This window comes from Cydia splendana, chromosome 4 (genome assembly GCF_910591565.1).
Source record: "Cydia splendana chromosome 4, ilCydSple1.2, whole genome shotgun sequence".
NCBI lineage: Eukaryota > Metazoa > Arthropoda > Insecta > Lepidoptera > Tortricidae > Cydia > Cydia splendana.
Genome location: NC_085963.1, coordinates 21,985,167 through 22,004,775, shown reverse-complemented (window position 1 = coordinate 22,004,775; position 19,609 = coordinate 21,985,167). Strand labels below are relative to the sequence as shown.

At 35.8% G+C, this 19,609-nt stretch overlaps 1 protein-coding gene and 1 non-coding gene across 2 annotated transcripts in view; one reads left to right on the top strand and one right to left on the bottom strand.

Moving 5' to 3' along the window:
• The window catches only part of LOC134789596 (ABC transporter A family member 4-like), a gene marked incomplete at its 5' end in the record, with an annotated part of 65,525 nt that overhangs the window by 38,452 nt on the left and 7,464 nt on the right, over positions 1 to 19,609 (bottom strand). Inside the window, one exon of the mRNA XM_063760166.1 lies at positions 10,898 to 11,053. Within this exon, the coding sequence (XP_063616236.1) occupies positions 10,898 to 11,053 (156 nt within the window). The remainder of the gene's footprint in view (positions 1 to 10,897; positions 11,054 to 19,609) is intronic.
• Positions 12,106 to 12,178, top strand: Trnaf-gaa (transfer RNA phenylalanine (anticodon GAA)). Its single transcript has one exon. It is a non-coding gene; the product is annotated as a tRNA-Phe (tRNA).

Below are 19,609 nucleotides of genomic sequence, written 5' to 3'. Positions count from 1 at the left end.
GCATTTTCCATCTCTTTCTTTTAGGCATTCGGCAAATACTAAATGGGCGATTTTTTATTTCTGTATCCAGAATGAGATATCTTAACATTAAATCGTTATTTTTACTAAGTAGCAACGGATTGCAGATTTCCTAGTTTTAACCTAATTTTTATGAGGCATTCGAAAGATGATCATAATTCTTATTTTATTACGGAAAGGTACATGTATGATACCATTTTTGAATCTGCATAACATGCTTAATAGCTTGACGTTATTTGCTCATTACTTTTCTAGTATTTTTTTTTCACGACAGGTGGTCAAAGTCGAAATTAATGTTTCGCTGTGAATTTAATTCAAGATTAAACCGGTATTTTTTTGCATTTTACAATGTTTATCGATAAAATACCTCTTCTGTTATCTTAATCAACTATTCATGATGCCGTACACATAAAAAAAACTAACTTCGAGACCTTTCCGAGTGCACACTGGCACTAACAATGTTAAAAACGGTCAAAATTCATGAAAAACCTTAATTTGGCAATAACTTGAAAACCGTGCCACTTTTACTGGGGTCATGTTAAGTTGGTTTGGGTCCTCTTGGCCTGGTCTACCTCCAGTGTCACTGTGTCGTGTCACTTATGGGACACCCTGTATATATTGTATGTAAATAAATGTTTTAAATTGACTAAGATAAGTCTGCAACGATTTTGATAGCACACGCAGTGCAAACGTCAAACATCCATGAAATTATGACGTATAAATAACACTTGCACTGCGTATCCTATCAAAATCATTGCAGACTTTTCTTGGTCTAACTGTATTAATTCACCAGTCAAGCTAACATGTAGAGGGTCAGCCAAAAAACGTACCAAAAACGCGAGCGCAGCGAGCGCAAATTTTTTTGACAATATCGCAAATTGTGAAAACCTGTTAAAAGGCCAGGCCGGGTACGGATCTTCACCTGGGCCTAAAAGCTACTGAAATCAATGTTGATATTTCTTAAAAGCGACGCCGAAGGCCGAGCTGTAAGGAAGCAGCGCTCTGAGATGAACCAATCGTCGAAAAAAGGTCACTTTTGTGGCACATTACACATACGTACATTTTGTATGGACCGTCACTATACTGACACCCAAATTTCTTATGAAAAACTGGGGACACTTTTTTCTTTGGTTTAATCAATAGTCCTCGTGATTCTGAGTCGAAATAACATAAAAGTTGTTGGTTGTTCGAAAAAAAGTAAATGTTAACATTTTTTCAGAAAACCTTTACAACAGGGGCCCGTTTCTCAAAAGCTTGTAACTTGTAATACAAGCGGATGTCACTTTTTGACGGCTTTTGTTAGAAAGGGACTTTGTATTACAATTAAGTTACAAGCTTTTGAGAAACGGGCCCCGGTACGCATATACGCCCCGTAAACTGTAACGTATTGCTTCAATTGTATCAGTTTCATTGATTTAAAAAATGGATCGAAAAAAAACTAACAAAGCATACTCATTATTATTAAGAAAAAAAAATTTACGCGAGTATTTTGACCCTATGAAACAATTTTTTTTTTTGAGGCGCTCTGAGCCGCCGGGGCCCCCTAGCCGAGGCGGGGCCCCTAGGCAGTTGCCTACTTTGACTTAGGGTTAATCCGGCCCTGCATATACTGATTCATGTATAGGTACAGAAATTAATTGGTTTATTATAAAACACAATTCCACTAATGAGGGCGCCACTGGACGGTCGACGCAGTTTTAAGAGGCTTTTAATACCTATAATGCGCACACTGTCTAATTGTATAGGAGTAAATGAGATATATAGCACTGTCGCATGTTACTGGGCCTGGGCAAGGGAATAATAAGACAATTCATCATCTTCCTCGCGTAATCCCGGAATTTTTGCCACGGCTCATGGGAGCCTGGGGTCCAATTGACAACTAATCCCAAGAATTGGCGTAGGCACTAGTTTTTACGAAAGCGACTGCCATCAGACTGACCTTCGAACCAAGAGAGTAAACTAGGCCTTATCGGGACTAGTCCGGCTTCCTCACGATGTTTTTCCTTCACCGAAAAACAAATAGTAAATATCAAATGATATTTCATCATATTTCCTATATAAGTTTCGAAAAACTCATTGGTACGAGCCGGCGTTTGTACCTGCGACCTTCGGATTGGAAGTCGCACGCTCTTAACGCTAGGCCACCAGCGCTCAAGGAAATAATAAGAAAACTATTGTAATAAAAATATGTCATTTACATATTTTGGATTATTTGTGTAATATTACTCGTCAGAAGTTTAGGTATAAATGTTTAGACTCATATCATAAGTCAAAAAAATTAAGACATTAGCGTTTAATGCTGATTTTAAGCAGCGGATGAAGATGGTGATTTTAGGCAGCGGATGAAGCATGTCGGGGCCCCCTATACAGTCAATTCTGCATACAATACAGCATTTTCTGTTGTTCAGTACAGGGAAATAAGTTTGCGTTTTTAATTTCAATCTTCAGTATTCTTCAGGCGTTGGCCGAGCATCAGCTCGGCCCAAGTCGAACGATGTCTTTTTCGCTCATATTCACTCACTTGTTCAGTCATTTTCCTATCTACCTATCTAATGGCAAATTTTAAGCGAGGCTAAAGGCTACGCTCAACTAGTGCCGCAAATTTGATTTTCTCAATAGTTAATATTTTGCAAGACTGCCTTTGGCCTCGCTGCGCCATGCTCGGCCTGCGGTCTCGCTTTTTAATACAATGGACATTGGTTGGAGTCTGTGCTCAACTACTTATCCTGAAGCCTGAAGCACGGCTTTGACTTCGCATGAAAGTTCGCCTCACTGGGGCACTTCGGACTTTTAGGCCCAGGTGAAGATCGGTACCCGGCCTTGCGATATTGTCAACAAAAAAATTTCGCGCTGGCTGCGCTCGCGTTTTTGGTTGACCCTGTATCTATATGTTAGCTTGACTGGTCAATGAATAGAGTTAGACCAAGAAAATTCTGCAATGATTTTGATAGCATACGCAGTGCAACTCAGCGAACTGATATACATGGAAGTATTCTGTCCGCTTAGTTATGACCCAACGTAAACTATTCGATTGTAGGCGGTGCTTACAAACTATTCGATTCGCAACTTCAGTTCGTCCGAGATGACAGTCAGTGACGGATGACTAAATTGATTTATAAAAACAACGTTTTTTTGTAATTAAAAATGTCTTCATGTGTCGTGAAGTGGTGCAGAAGTTATTTTAGTTCATACCAAGGATAGTGGAATCACTTTTCACTTGTAGTAAACAGATAACTTCAGTAAAATTTGAAATAAACATGACGATTTGTTTTCAATACTACCGTGCTAAGCTAAAACGTAACAACTGCATACGACTTTCATAACAACATACGACTTTTTAAATTGCGAGGATAATAGGGATGGTGTTATGCCAAATGAAATAGACTATTTTATTAACTTGTGCTTGGTTTAGGTATTTTCTATATAATTATAAATGTAGTAATGAATTCTTTCTTACAGATTTGTATTTTCCTTTTTTATTTCATGAGATGGAGCTGTATAAAAAACTACCTAATTATTCCAAATTAATAATCAAATTTGATATTATCATTTTACATTACTTTCCATTCAGATTCCCACAAGATGCTATTCGCAGAGAACTATGGAAAAAAGCTGTCCAATTAGAGAGACATGAAATTAAGTGGATGCCTGGAAAGATATCTAGAATATGTTCTATTCATGAGATATAACTCGTGAGATAATCATACCCGGTCTCCTATCATCATATATATAAAATTGAAAAACCAGAACGGGATAAAAAACGAGGGAAGAAGCGAGATGGCGCCTTACAAATTTCTAAAAAAGTTTTTGACACGTTTCTCGAATACGACGCACGTATGATAAGAAAAAACTGTTCAAATCAATTATCTAAATATGGGAATAGAACTAGAACGTAAAAACTACCGCTTTCGACGCGTATTTAATTTACAAAAAGGAAAAGAAATTTTCATAACAATCTTTATTGTATGAACATCGGCTATTTCTCGGCAACTCTCGGTACGTTTCGTTTCGGTGTAAAGTATTCTAAATTATGTTTGTCATGTTGGTATACAGTTATTCCTACGTGTTTTTATACGAATAATATAAAAACTGATGTCAACCTCAACCTTAGTGTACGCCCATACGAGTGACTTATGCCAAATATGACATCAATCAAATTAATATTATCATATTATTAATAATTTGTATTTTGTTGTTTTAAATTTATTTTGAGTTATATTATTCGGAGTCAATTTGAATTCACAGTCAATCAAGTCAAAAAGAAATTCGACTTCGGCAAACATTGCCATTCGTCCGGGGAACGGGCTGCCGAGATAGACCAGAAATACAAAGTGGATACGTTAATATGAAGTCCATCAGTTCAAGGGATGACTTTAGAGATAGGTATACTTAATCAATTTGGAAACTGTTTTCTCGCGTAATACGATACGACTCGACCAGGTAAGATTTTTCTTCTTGCTGAAAGTCACCATCAGATATATCGGAGTGGATGAGGTATTCACAAATATCTGAAGTCTGAACAATGTAAATTATAATGTAACTTTAAAGTGCATGTTCAGATATTTTTGAGCGACCTTGGTGGCTACGATATATATCTAATGGCAACTACACATTCATGAAGCCAATGTACAGTCAGTATGAAATAGATCAGGCTAAAGTAGCCAAATATATCGTAATATAACTTTGTTGCCATAGAAATAAGGATGTGTTCCGATATATTTGGGTATTGGAGAGACCAAAGCGGCTTAGCTTCAGTGGCTCGGACACAGAGAGAATGGGAGAGGATCTTGCCGTGAAGAGAGCGTACTTGGGACAACGAAATGGGAGACACCCAATTGGACGTCCTACGTACCGCAGAAACGACGTCGTTGCTCAAGACCTGCTCAACCTCGGCCATAGCGACTGGCGTAAGCTATCGCAAGACCGAGAAATATGGCGTGATTTGGTATCGGAGCCCAGTACGGCTACCACCAGTTTTGACATTGACAGATTAACTCGCGTCTACGTAAATTACTTTCTATACATCTCGCTTGCACTAATATGCGAGTACGAGCGAGATGCATAGAAAGTAAGTTACTTAAACGTGAGTGAATATGTCAATGTTAAAACTGGTGGTAGTGCTTCAGGACTCTTTTTGGATCGTTGCGTCACCGTAGTAAGTATTGTTATGTCCAGAAAGGAAAATGGGGACTACCTACGTTTGTATGAATAGGCGATATATGGGCGGTGGTCGTCCGAATTCGTCTTAAGGCGGAAATTAATCTAATGAACATTTTTGCTGACTGGACTGGGCTTATAAAAATAAATAATAATTTAAAAAATACAATCTTGCTATCATTTTATCTTATCAAATGACATCATATATTGAGAAATTTGCGAATTATGTTATCCAAATAACGGTTACAAATAAGAAGTCCCTATCACAGAGTTATGAACACTGGCAGGGTTGAATAGGTACATAATAATGTCGGTAATTAACGAAACATAAGACAAACTCTTTATTTCATTTACGCGAGCGGAGCCGCGGGCCCGCCTAGTATGTAGATACACTTCCACTGAATTAATTTAACAAATACACACATTATCTGAAAATGTTGATCATTCGAATCCACCCTCTACCGTCACATATATATTAGTCTGTTCGAGGTACGGAAAACGGTGAAGAATATAGATAATACTCCTAAAAATACGTGTGATACCTCATTAGAGTCGTAATGATGTCTAGAAAAATGTATTCGAAGCGTGTATTAGCACCCAAAAAATTACAAAAGTTATTAACAAAAAAAGGGAGAAAAAAGTAGATTTGTCTTATTTCCCAAATATCTCAAAAAGTATTAATATTTAAGAAACCAAAATTAATATTATAAAAGAGGAGGAAATTTCCAATCAAACATTCCATACTTGCAGAACTGTATCTCCATTATTTATACTTCTTTTTCAACGCTGAACACAGCCCTCCGCGCCTCATTTTCGGGAAACGCGCGCGGCGTGAAAAAGATATTACGTAACATTAAATATAATTTTAAAGGTATTAAATATTCATTGAAAAAATAAAAAAATATATGGTGTATTTAAAATATGTCAACAAATGTAATACTTGTGGAAATTTATCTTAAAGTTATTTTTTCAACAAGTTAGGCAATTGTTAATGAACAAAATTTTCTCGAAATTCCTTCTTCATTGAAAACGAAAAATAATGTATATATAAGTATTGTAAAATTTTGTCGCTTTCTAGAGCCCTTCTCATATACATGCTTAATAAGATCACTGAAAACTGAAAGTGGGGATTTATTGTGACTCCGCCTATTCAAATATTTTTGACCCGATTCGTGTACCCATGTAAATTTTGCAGACTGTATAGCCAGTCCGATTTCTAAGATCAAGTTCGCCATACATTTACTATGGCGTATTTGATCTTAGAAAAACGTACAGACTATACCTGAACGTGAATTCGCACTGCGATACAGATTGATAATAAAATATACAAAATACTTATTATAGCGGAATACATTTATACAACAATGATATATTTACTTATGTTGAGTTAGTCTGTCATTTCATAACAACATTTTAACTACCGTAAACCGGGGTTACTTTGATTTGCGGGTCGACTTTGATAACAACTTCCCTCCGCTACTAAAGTGCTTGTTTTAACGAATTGAAAAATACCTTCGCAGTTATTTTTTCTTTATTGGCAACACTGATAGTTGCTTAACCACGTAGTAATCGGATGCGAGTGTAATTATTAATATTTCGTGTAGAAAAAAAGAATTAATGGCGGGTACGCTTTTCTTCCTGGTTTTCTTGGTTGAAAAACTTTGACTGTATTTGTGCCAAATGTATTAAACATGTAATTTTATAGTGTCTTAGGTTAATCAGTATTTATTCGTGAGTTTATAAAAAAAATACCCGAATTCGACAACCTACACATGCGCACGTAGCCGGGGAATCCATGGGTCGGGGTGTCTTTGATCACTTATACGTGGTGAAATTGATCAAAATATTAAAGTAACACCATGAATTATTTTCGCAGCTTACGATTTTTTAATGTATATTTTTCAATAGATATATAATAAATAAGTATCGTTTGAGTCAGTGCAAGAGGAAGAGGATGTAAAATTATAAGTTTGTATGTAGGAGTTGATCTCCGGAACTGCTCATCTGATTTTAAACATTCTTTTACCCTTTTTTATTGTATGGAATTAACTTTCTGGGTGGAAATTGGCTATATTTTATCCTGCGGTTTTGATTAAGGTTTTTTATCATACGTGCGTGAGACCACCAGCCCACCAGGGTATTAATTCTACAATAAATAATAATGCATATTCTTTTATAGACCAATGCCAGAGATTACAAAAAAAAATCGAGTAACGAGACTACAAAAAATACCAAGAAGAACAACTCAATGATGCACTTGAAAAAATAGTGGCGGGCTTAAAATCTATTCGTGCGCCATGGAAAGCATACAATATTGTATATAGAACTTTATACAATAAGTATAAAGGCAACATATCAAAGGCACAGACCAAATTTACTGAAACGGTAAAGCTTGCAATTCAAAAATCTGTTGCTAAGTACGATGATAAGTTAAACCCCTACGTTATTTATAGTAAATGATCTAATAAGCGCTTAAAGTTATTAATTTTATCATTTGGTATGTTATCAAAGTAACCCCACACCTTAAAAATATATATAACTTAAAAAGTACTTAACAGATTTTCATTTTTTTATTTTTTACGGGCTTATTAGCGGGTCTACTTTAGATTGTCAGCAAAAAAAGTAGTGGTTTCAAAGTAACCCCATTCTCAATATAACTTTGATCACGTTGTTTTTATTTTTTTCTGAAAAAATTATAAGTCCTAATTTTTTTTTATTTGGCAGGCGGAACGAAGAGAAAAAACCGATTATTATATTTTTATTTCATATTTTTACGTATATTAGGATCGTCAAAAAATGGTCCCATACTCTAAAATTGATCAAAGTATCCCCGGTTTACGGTAGTTATCTTTTAATCTGCATTAAATTATTATACGTGAAATATTTGACTGGTTCTTCAATGTATGGCATAAACCTGTCCCTGTCCAAGTCATATTCTAATCAAATATGAACCGCGAACTCTCAGCGGCCAGTACGTACAGCAAGAAGGTTATTAGCGGATTAATGTCACTGATTGGTAGTTATTGACATTATATGCATTTCTTCTACACTTAGCTATGTACCATTAGTGTAATAAAGATGACTATTATTTCGTTTACCAGCTTTGATTACAGGCTCTGTAAACGCGTCGTCTTATTTGAATGTAGGCGTAATTGTGTATGTGTGCTAATTTGGCCCGAGAATTTGAACGGTAATGTTCCTAAAGGCGGTATCCATGGTTATACATATATGATCGCAGGTGCAACTATATATAGTGTAAATGTTATTTATACGTCATAATTTCATAGAAGTTTTGATGTTTAAAATAACACTTGCACTGCGTGTGTTATCAAAATCGTTGCAGAATTATTTTGGTCTAACTCTAGTAATTTTCTTAAAAAACGGCTTAAGTAACATCAATTTCAAGGATATAAATGTAGTAATGAATTCTTTCTTACAGATTTGTATTTTCCTTTTTTATTTCATGAGATGGAGCTGTATAAAAAACTACCTAATTATTCCAAATTAATAATCAAATTTGATATTATCATTTTACATTACTTTCCATTCAGATTCCCACAAGATGCTATTCGCAGAGAACTATGGAAAAAAGCTGTCCAATTAGAGAGACATGAAATTAAGTGGATGCCTGGAAAGATATCTAGAATATGTTCTATTCATGAAATATAACTCGTGAGATAATCATACCCGGTCTCCTATATGTAGATACACTTCCACTGAATTAATTTAACAAATACACACATTATCTGAAAATGTTGATCATTCGAATCCACCCTCTACCGTCACATATATATTAGTCTGTTCGAGGTACGGAAAACGGTGAAGAATATAGATAATACTCCTAAAAATACGTGTGATACCTCATTAGAGTCGTAATGATGTCTAGAAAAATGTATTCGAAGCGTGTATTAGCACCCAAAAAATTACAAAAGTTATTAACAAAAAAAGGGAGAAAAAAGTAGATTTGTCTTATTTCCCAAATATCTCAAAAAGTATTAATATTTAAGAAACCAAAATTAATATTATAAAAGAGGAGGAAATTTCCAATCAAACATTCCATACTTGCAGAACTGTATCTCCATTATTTATACTTCTTTTTCAACGCTGAACACAGCCCTCCGCGCCTCATTTTCGGGAAACGCGCGCGGCGTGAAAAAGATATTACGTAACATTAAATATAATTTTAAAGGTATTAAATATTCATTGAAAAAATAAAAAAAAATATGGTGTATTTAAAATATGTCAACAAATGTAATACTTGTGGAAATTTATCTTAAAGTTATTTTTTCAACAAGTTAGGCAATTGTTAATGAACAAAATTTTCTCGAAATTCCTTCTTCATTGAAAACGAAAAAAAATGTATATATAAGTATTGTAAAATTTTGTCGCTTTCTAGAGCCCTTCTCATATACATGCTTAATAAGATCACTGAAAACTGAAAGTGGGGATTTATTGTGACTCCGCCTATTCAAATATTTTTGACCCGATTCGTGTACCCATGTAAATTTTGCAGACTGTATAGCCAGTCCGATTTCTAAGATCAAGTTCGCCATACATTTACTATGGCGTATTTGATCTTACAAAAACGTACAGACTATACCTGAACGTGAATTCGCACTGCGATACAGATTGATAATAAAATATACAAAATACTTATTATAGCGGAATACATTTATACAACAATGATATATTTACTTATGTTGAGTTAGTCTGTCATTTCATAACAACATTTTAACTAGTTATCTTTTAATCTGCATTAAATTATTATACGTGAAATATTTGACTGGTTCTTCAATGTATGGCATAAACCTGTCCCTGTCCAAGTCATATTCTAATCAAATATGAACCGCGAACTCTCAGCGACCAGTACGTACAGCAAGAAGGTTATTAGCGGATTCATGTCACTGATTGGTAGTTATTGACATTATATGCATTTCATCTACACTTAGCTATGTACCATTAGTGTAATAAAGATGACTATTATTTCGTTTACCAGCTTTGATTACAGGCTCTGTAAACGCGTCGTCTTATTTGAATGTAGGCGTAATTGTGTATGTGTGCTAATTTGGCCCGAGAATTTGAACGGTAATGTTCCTAAAGGCGGTATCCATGGTTATACATATATGATCGCAGGTGCAACTATATATAGTGTAAATGTTATTTATACGTCATAATTTCATAGAAGTTTTGATGTTTAAAATAACACTTGCACTGCGTGTGTTATCAAAATCGTTGCAGAATTATTTTGGTCTAACTCTAGTAATTTTCTTAAAAAACGGCTTAAGTAACATCAATTTCAAGGACATCGGGTGTTGACAGCCCCATAATATGTGTGTAAAAGCGGTTTTATGACATTTTTTCAACGATTTTAATAAGTCTTCAAAAGGTTCGGTTTCAGTTTAGGCCGAAACTAGAGCCAAAGCCGAACATTCGGTTTCGGTTTCAGCAAAAAAACATGTTTCGGTCGGATACTACTTATACATTACCTTAGGCCTTAAACAGTTTTTTGACAAGATTTCACTATGAGATTGATGCATCGCGAAACTATCTGCCTCTCTATCGATCGAATAGGCAAGAATGATAGAGACGCAGAAACCGAACTTTCGATTGTCGTGTTTCACCGTAGGCCATGTGATTGACCTAGTGACGCCCTCTACGCAGAGTTTTGCGTAATATTCCCTATTTTCGAATTCCGATTTTGCTGTAGGCCCTATGTACGTACTTTATATTCGTTGGAGGTCTCATGGACCACCAGCGCCGAGACCTCCATGACGGGCGGTATGAAGGCCACGGTGAAGCACAGAAGGATCCAGACCATGGCCTGTCGCACCGCCTCCTTCCGCATTAGAGGAGATATTGGCATCGCTTGCAGTTTTATCTGGAAAAATATATATTTATAAAATAAATAAAAAAACAATATACCTAATGAATCGATTTTGATAAAATTATATACATATGTGTCTAAGATTAGGGAATGCAAATCGGTTATAACCGAATATTTTGACAAAATTTCATAACCGAATATTGGAAACTCGAATAACCGGTTACGGTTATTTTCGGTTATTTATTTATGACTTAAATTGTATGTTTTTATCATCAAATGACTACAAAATCCTGCCATTTTTGGCTGTGACGCCTGTGACTATAATTTTTGTCATTCGTGGACTTTAATAACAAAAAATACCAAATTTACTTCCCTTATTTATGAAATATTTTTATTGAATATTGTATCACGTTCAAGGTCATATTTTACTTTCACTGTATTTGGTGTGTTTTATTAAAAAATGAAAACTTTTACTCACATTCCCTAATAATGTAGATACTAAAACAAAGATTTTTGTATTTTTTTAATTACTTCATTGTATAAATTTATAATTTTTCGTCTAAAATAACCGTAACCGATTATAACCGATATTCGGTTATTTTTCGGGCATAACCGTAACCGAAACCGGTTATGAAGTTTGGCCGGTTATTGCATTCCCTATCTAAGATCTACATTCTACACCACTAGAAAACCTGGTTTTAGGTAGGTAAATAAGATATTTTCCATCTAACCTCTTAAAATACGTTACTTACCTAGCCATAATCTAGGTATAGGTACCTAACATAAGTAATAGGGTAATTCGTCAATAACTGGCCACCCTAAATTAAAATTGAATTGTATTCACCTATAAACATAATTCATTTTAGTATACGGTGGCTAGTTACTGAAGGGTGGCCAGTTATTGAAACCTTATACATACTAAAATGAATTCTGTTTATAGGTGAATAGAATTCGTTTTACGTTAGGGTGGCCAGTTATTAGCCGGTGGCCAGTAATTGACGATTTACCTTAAAATGAAGATAAATACCAAAACAACTTAAGCGATGACGTAAGAGATAGATAAGCTTATCTTGAAGCAAGCGATAATTTCGCACGTATTGTCATCGGCCGAAATAGCTCAGTTGGGAGAGCGTTAGACTGAAGATCTAAAGGTCCCTGGTTCAATCCCTGGTTTCGGCAACCAGATTTTTTTGTATTTTTTTTCTTTTTATTCAATAATTCGATTATTTCAACGCCAATTTACTTTATTTGTGGCCAAGAGCGTTATACGAAAATAAATAATAGGAGGTATTACTGCAATGTTCTGCCGCCAGAGTGCAGCACTAGCGCCTCTAGTAAACCATAGAGTAACTTATACATACTGTGCCCTAAACTGTTTTTTGACAAGTTTTCACAGACAATGAAATATGACATTGTACATGCATGTTAACAATTAAGGGCCTACCGGGAAACGCGAAAATTTAAATTTAGCTATCTGCCTCTTTATCGCTCGAATATGCAAGAGTGATAGAGAGGTTAGATAACGAAATTTCGATTTTCTTGTTTTGCGGTAGACTCCAGATTGTGATGGATCGTGCTAGTGGCGCCCCCTACGCAGAGTTTCGCGTAATATTCCCTATTGGACGTTCTCGATATAAAAAAATAATTTGCTAGAAACACTTGCTAGAAAATAGTTATTTGTTTTACAAGGGGGCAAAGTTGTTATTTAACCGCTCGTGCCTCGGAGTAAATATCTATGGAGCGGCCATTAACAGGCGTTCCCCTCTGCAAAAAGTCCGCGGCCGCCGGTCAAGGAGGTTATATAAAACTAGTTGCCACACGTCATACGCCATTCAGCAAACGTCAGTCTAAGCGGAATGATAGGAGCCGAAAATGCCGAATTGCAGCGTTTTCTCGTTCAAAATGAGATCGAAAACGTCTAGTCTACAAAAAGAACACGTTTCTTATCATATGTAGGTACTATTACATCTAAATATTATCAAATAGTGCATTAACTTTGCAAATAACTAAAAAACATTGCCAATCTGACAGTGATACCAGTGATATGGTATTAGATCTAATTTAGGGTAATTCTAAAGAAGACTTCCTAAATATTATTTAGGTACGAGTAGAATTTCTAATATGAAATATTATGCGAAACTCTGCGTAGGGGGCGCGACTACCACAATCCATCACAATCTGGGGGTCCGCCGCGGAACAAGAAATATTAAATTTCGTTATCTAACCTCTCTATCACTATTACATATTTGAGCGATAAAGAGAAAAGAGAAAATTTACTAGCTAGCTTAGTGCTACACTCTGGCGGCAGAACATTGCAGTAATACGCCCTATTTGCGTTGCTTTTTGTTATATAATTTATGTAACACATTATTTTTATATAACACCTTAGTTTCATATCAACCTAATCTATTTAATCAAATAAATAGATCCATAAGAATAAAGAAAAGGGGGACGGGGGATCAAAAAGTAGTCGAAAACATCTCGCGTGATTTGTGCACAACCCCTAAATAACGTAAAATTACCGATAGACTATTTTTTGAAAATTATTTTTTCCTTTAGTTTCTACATATAGCTGGTCAAGCAGATCTTGTCAGTAGAAAAAGGCGGCAAATTTGAAAAATGTAGGCGGGAAGGGATATCGTCCCATAGAAAATTTGAATTTTGCGCCTTTTTTACTGACAAGATTTGCTTGACCAGCTATATATTTTTATTTAACATGTCAAATATTTTATTAATTTAAGGTATTTACGGCTGTCTCTTTCCATAAATAGGCACTTTTAATTTATTACTCTGGTATCACCGTACCAATATTAGTGATGGGACACCATTAAAACCAATATCGGTAAAATCGATATAAACATAATGAATAATATACAGATGGTCATGATGCCTAGCGAACACCAGCCATATCGTACAAACCTCAAGGAGTGATATTCCTAGGCAGATTATGATCTGCCTAGTGACCACCAGCCATATCGTGCTAACTTCAAGGTGTGATATTCCTAAGCAGATCATGAAACGCCGGCATGTCATGTTCTGACTAGTGATCACCCGCCATACCGTGCAAACCTCAACATTTAGGCATATCGAATAAGTAGGATGTCCTACATTTTAGCAAATGATAACCATTGAAATGGCTTGACAGCCTACTTATAGTACGTGTTTGGGTAGCGTATGATTTTAGTACCTACCTAGCACCTACGCATTCTGCTCCAAATGCCACATAGAATGCAGCACTAGCAGTGGCAAAAAATGCAAAAGGCAGATTATTAAATGGCGGAGTTTCATGATATGCCTAGGAATATCTCGATATGCCCGATTTTACGATCTACCGCCGATATATTTACTAATTATCCCCTACTCAATATCCCTTAAATGACATCATATGGCCGCGTTCCATCTCTGTCATCAGATCTGCATGCTCGATAGTATATTGCATTGCTTTCAGAAGTAAACCAACATGTAAAATATTAACTAATGAACTGATAATAAAAAATCATTCTATATCAGCTTGCAAGATTCGCCCTAAACAAATTGACAAACTATTAGAACAACATCTAAAAACAATACAAAAATTGAAAGTTAGTAAAATGCTGTTATAAAGACTTGATATTGTAATATTATTATAATTGATAAAAGCAGAAATTAAAATTCATTGTCAATAAAATATCGACAATATTATCGGCGCGTCCCTCGCACTATCTAGGTTTACTTAGAACTGACGTCATCTCGTTCACGGACAGGGTTGTCTGTGTTTGTTCTTGTACTTGTGTGAATATAGTTTTTGCTAGTGTTTGATAATTTTGTCGTGTACGTGTGTAGCGACGCATGCTAAAAATGCATTAGTGTTAACATTATTTGTGTGCGTTACCTCGTCCCCCGCGCCAAAAACGACAGAATTTTTCAGATAGAAATTAGTGCGCGTCTCTACTCCATAGATATTTACTCCGAGGCTCGTGCTAATACTGATAAGCGAAAGATTCCAAAATTGAACCAAGAGTGTAGCGAGTGGTTCGAAAAATGGAATCTTGCGCGTTGCGAGGGTTTCAAAGCACGAGGGTTAAACAATATTTGCCCCCGAGTGAAACACAAAATTTTTCATGACACCAACCCGAAGCAAATATTAAATGTAAAATATCAAACCAAATCAAATCCAAATGAATGTTATTAAATATTTATCATCCAAAATCATCATTTAAAAGTCAATTCTACCAGCAAACATAAGAAAACAACTCAAAATTTGCATTTGATTACTTTGCCTCACATGTGAACTAGTGGCTCTGTGAGCTGTAGACCTCGCGAGCAGAGCTTTAAATAACATGGTGCTAAGAGCTTTAAATACCGGGTGTGGCCTGTAATATGAGCAAAAAATTAAACTGTAGGCTGTACTCCTCATGGGTCAAACAGATCAGTGTGTTATGTCTTTCCTGTAGACATACACAAAAGTTAAGGGCTATAAAGGTTAATTTTCTTATTTAACCCTTATCCACGTGAAAAGGTCCTCCTTTTATTTAGAGAACTATGATAAAATCATTGCTTACATGCCCACAAGCTGTTAACTATTGCCCACAGGAGAGAAAAATGTGCTGTTCGCGATAACACGCTAGTTTTCTCTCCTGTGGGCAATAGTTAACAGCTTGTGGGCATGTAAGTAATGATTTTATCATAGTTCTTTAAATAAAAGGAGGACCTTTTCACGTGGATAAGGGTTAAATAAGAAAATTAACCGTTATAACCCTTAACTCTTGTGTATGTCTACAGGAAAGACATAACACAGTGATCTGTTTGACCCTCATACTGACCAACATTTGTTCAGCGACTTTTAAAAATACCTTGTGGTTTGATTTTTAATACACTTTAAAGTTTACTCTAACACGCAATGTATTGCGTATTTTGTTATGTTTAAGGCGTGACAAGCAACGTCAATCGCAATGATATGGCATGGCGATGACGTCCATTGAAGATAATATTTATTTTGTATGAATGTAGGGAGTCTAAATACTTCATAATTTTTAATAGTTGTTGAACAAACGTGTCACCGTTTGAGGAGTACAATCTATGTTTTAATTATTTGCTCGTGTTACAGGCCACACCCGGTATAGTAAATTAAAAAAAAACAATACGAAATTTATGTGTAAAAAAAAATACAAAAAGTTATAATATCCCAGCATACAATTACTGGGAATCGAACCCAGACCCTCTGTGCAAACAGAAAAAGCGAACGTTTACAAACTGAGCCAAATAGTTCTTAGACGGGTTGACGAAATTTAGCTACTCCTTCTCAAATTAAAATTAGTTAAAATTAAATATCTCAATACCTCCGAAACCAGCGAAATAAATTTTCTGAATTTTAGGCCATTTAATCTATAAACATATCTCAAAAAGAAAACACTCGTATGGTACCGATACCACTATTTGTTTAGGCGCGAGCTATCACAACTCCGCCATTTAAAAAAAAATCAAAAAACCGGACGGACAAAAAAAAAATATTTAGACATAGAATCCAGTCACAAAATTTCACGAGATTCGGTTAAGAATTGCGACTTGTAGAGGAGAACATCCGGACATACAAAAGCAAAATGCTCCAGTCGAAACGTAGACCTTCGCTACGCTCCGGTCAATAAAATGCAACTTTGCTATCAGTTTTTGAAGTGCAAAGTAAGCCTTTCCTAGCTGGTGTGGTGAAAAAGATCTTATTTCATGCAGCAGTTATGGATTGAAAAAAAAACGTAACTACCCCGCCTTCCCCTATTACTTTTACCTTATAAGAGCTGAAAATAAAACGATGTACTATATATTGAAAAAAAAAGGTACCCAGCAAAGTCACGTCAGGGTCAAAAACAAAACTGTGTTCGCGACTTTTCTGTAGACATACACAAGAGTTAAGGGCTATAAAGGTAATTTTCTTATTTAACCCTTATCCACGTAAAAAGGTAATATTCCTTTTATTTAGAGAACTATGATAAAATCATTACCTACATGCCTACAAGCTGTTAACTATTGTCCACAGGAGAGAAAACTACTGTGTTCGCGCGAACTGTACATTTTTCTCTCCTGTGGGCAATAGTTAACAGCTTGTGGGCATCTAGGTAATGATTTTATCGTACTTCTCTAAATAAAAGGAGTACCTTTTCATGTGGATAAGGGTTAAATAAGAAAATTTACCTTTATAGCCCTTAACTCTTGTGTATGTCTACAGAAAAGACGCGAACACAGTTTTGTTTTTGACCCGTCAAGTATGTCAAAATTAATGTTGTAAATGTAAAATATACTATTGTGATATTAATAAGAAACTCTATTTATTAAGGAATAAGGACACTTAACACAGTGAGAAATTACACTTGCAATAAGAAGTACCAGATGTAGTGCATAATTATTTTCCATCGTATTTTCACGGAACCGTACGAACGTGTCTTGCTATTTCAGTCAGTCTCGGTACAAGAAGTAGGTATAATGTGTAGCTTTCAAATAGAGCTCGACGGCTAATCCTATTGTCTATTGTTAAGTAAAACCGCTCGTGCTACGTGCCACAACCACCTGCATAAAAAATACGTACTTCGGTTACTGAGTGCCGGCGAGTCGAATGCTACAGAACCAGTCTAAAATGTGTCATCGAGATGCGTAACAAAGGCGCGTTATCGGAGAGCGCACCTACGTTTTTTGAGCTTTGGACTAGCCCGCGCTCGGTGCCAAATAGAATAATTAAGACCCCTTTTTGCAGGTACGTAGCACGTGCGGTTATACTTAACAATAGACAATAGGATTAGCCGTCGAGGCTCTATTTGAAAGCTACATACACTATACTGAGGTTGACTGAAGTAGCATGACAAATACGAACGTTTCCGAGAAAGTACGATGGAAAATAATTATGCACTACATCTGTACAACGTCACTATTTAAAAAAAGCCAGTTTCATTGTTGTTTCATTTAAGACACAGAAAAAATAAACACATTGCTTCTTTAAAACTTGAAACATTTAAAAACCATTTAGTACTTTACGAAAAACTTATACTAATGAGTCACATCACAGATTGAAAGTAGGTAACCAATCAGTTATTTTTCAATATTTTACTCTCAATCTCTAACCGATATGCACTTGTTACAGTATTATCCGAGGTTTGGAATAATACGGCTTTCATTAAATCAGGCATATTATTTTCACAAGCAAATTTGATGACACCTTCGATATCTTGCGGTTTCACCGTACTAACAAGTTTAGCGATACAATCAGTTTTCAGTTTATCTAAAAGGTAGCATTGAGCAATCAACAATAATGGCTCAAGGTTCTCTTCAGGCAGAATCCCTAAGTACATGTAAGCCTTCAGGTGATCCAAGGTACTCTTAGTCGCTCCATGAATTTTCATGCAGCCATGTTTGCTTTCCTTCCATTCTGCATTCCGTAGCATCGTTTTAACCGAATCACTGTGAGCAAGCAAAATTGATCTATGAACAGGCACAACACCATCTGTTGCTTGCAGTTCGAAGTCTGTAAACTCCTCGTCCAAGTAAAGTTGATTAGTTACCATTGACGCTACATGCATCGACGGTATGGCTTGTACAGTAAAATCTACCTCAAAACTATATACAATCACATTCTCTTGTTTATTATATCCGTTTGATGAATATCCATTTAATGTTAAATTAAAATCATGTGATTTAGCTTTAATTTTGTTTTCTACCCAAATATCAGAGCAAAACAGCTGTTCATCAAATTCTTCGCAAACAATATTAACGGGAAGTGTGAAGTTTCTTGCTTGCTCAGTCTTCTTAATTTTCATAGTAATATGAAGATCTGTATTGGAATTGGATGTATTGGAAACCTTGAATATCATTACCGCCACAGCCAAATTATCAAGATTAATATGTTCCGTGACAATGTCACTGAAATCAGTTTTCTGCCTTATTACAGAAAAGATTAGTTTCAATGTCGAACCGCGTTGCAGTTTCTTCACAGTGCTGTAAATTGAACAAAGCAATGTAGAACCAGGGCACAACATCTGCACAATGGCTCGCAAAAAGGGTAAAGGAAGCTTAGTATGCAAAAATTAGGAACATTCAGTGCGACCAATTTACAGTAAGGACGATGGGTATATGGCGTAACCATGTGACGCAGAGGGCCTATAACACGGCCAACATCGATCACCGAAAATCGTTATCTGCCTCTCTATCGCTCGAATGCGCAAAATACGCAGAGAGGCATAACGTTATTCGATTTTACGATGTTGGCGCAGGTCCTATCCGCACCACACACCAAGCGAGTCCAAAGTAGGAGGGTAAGCCAAATTGTATTACCAGTTTTTGTGAAAACCACACTGATATCGTATGCGACTTTTCGGCATTTGATCGATCGATTGAATTCGTTGCCCCTCAGTAGCCGGCAATATTGTAAATCGCATGCAACTATCGCCGATGTCTAGGTATGGTATGGATATATGGAGGATTACTAATACGATACTTAGCGGCTGTTCTTCAAGCAAACCCTACTTACTATTTCTGCATTATGTTGGATATACCTATCAAGATTTTCTATATTTACGACGGGCACTAGTACGTTTTACTTCTTTGTTTGACGTTCTGTCTTTGTAATAGAATACATTTTTTTTGTTTCAT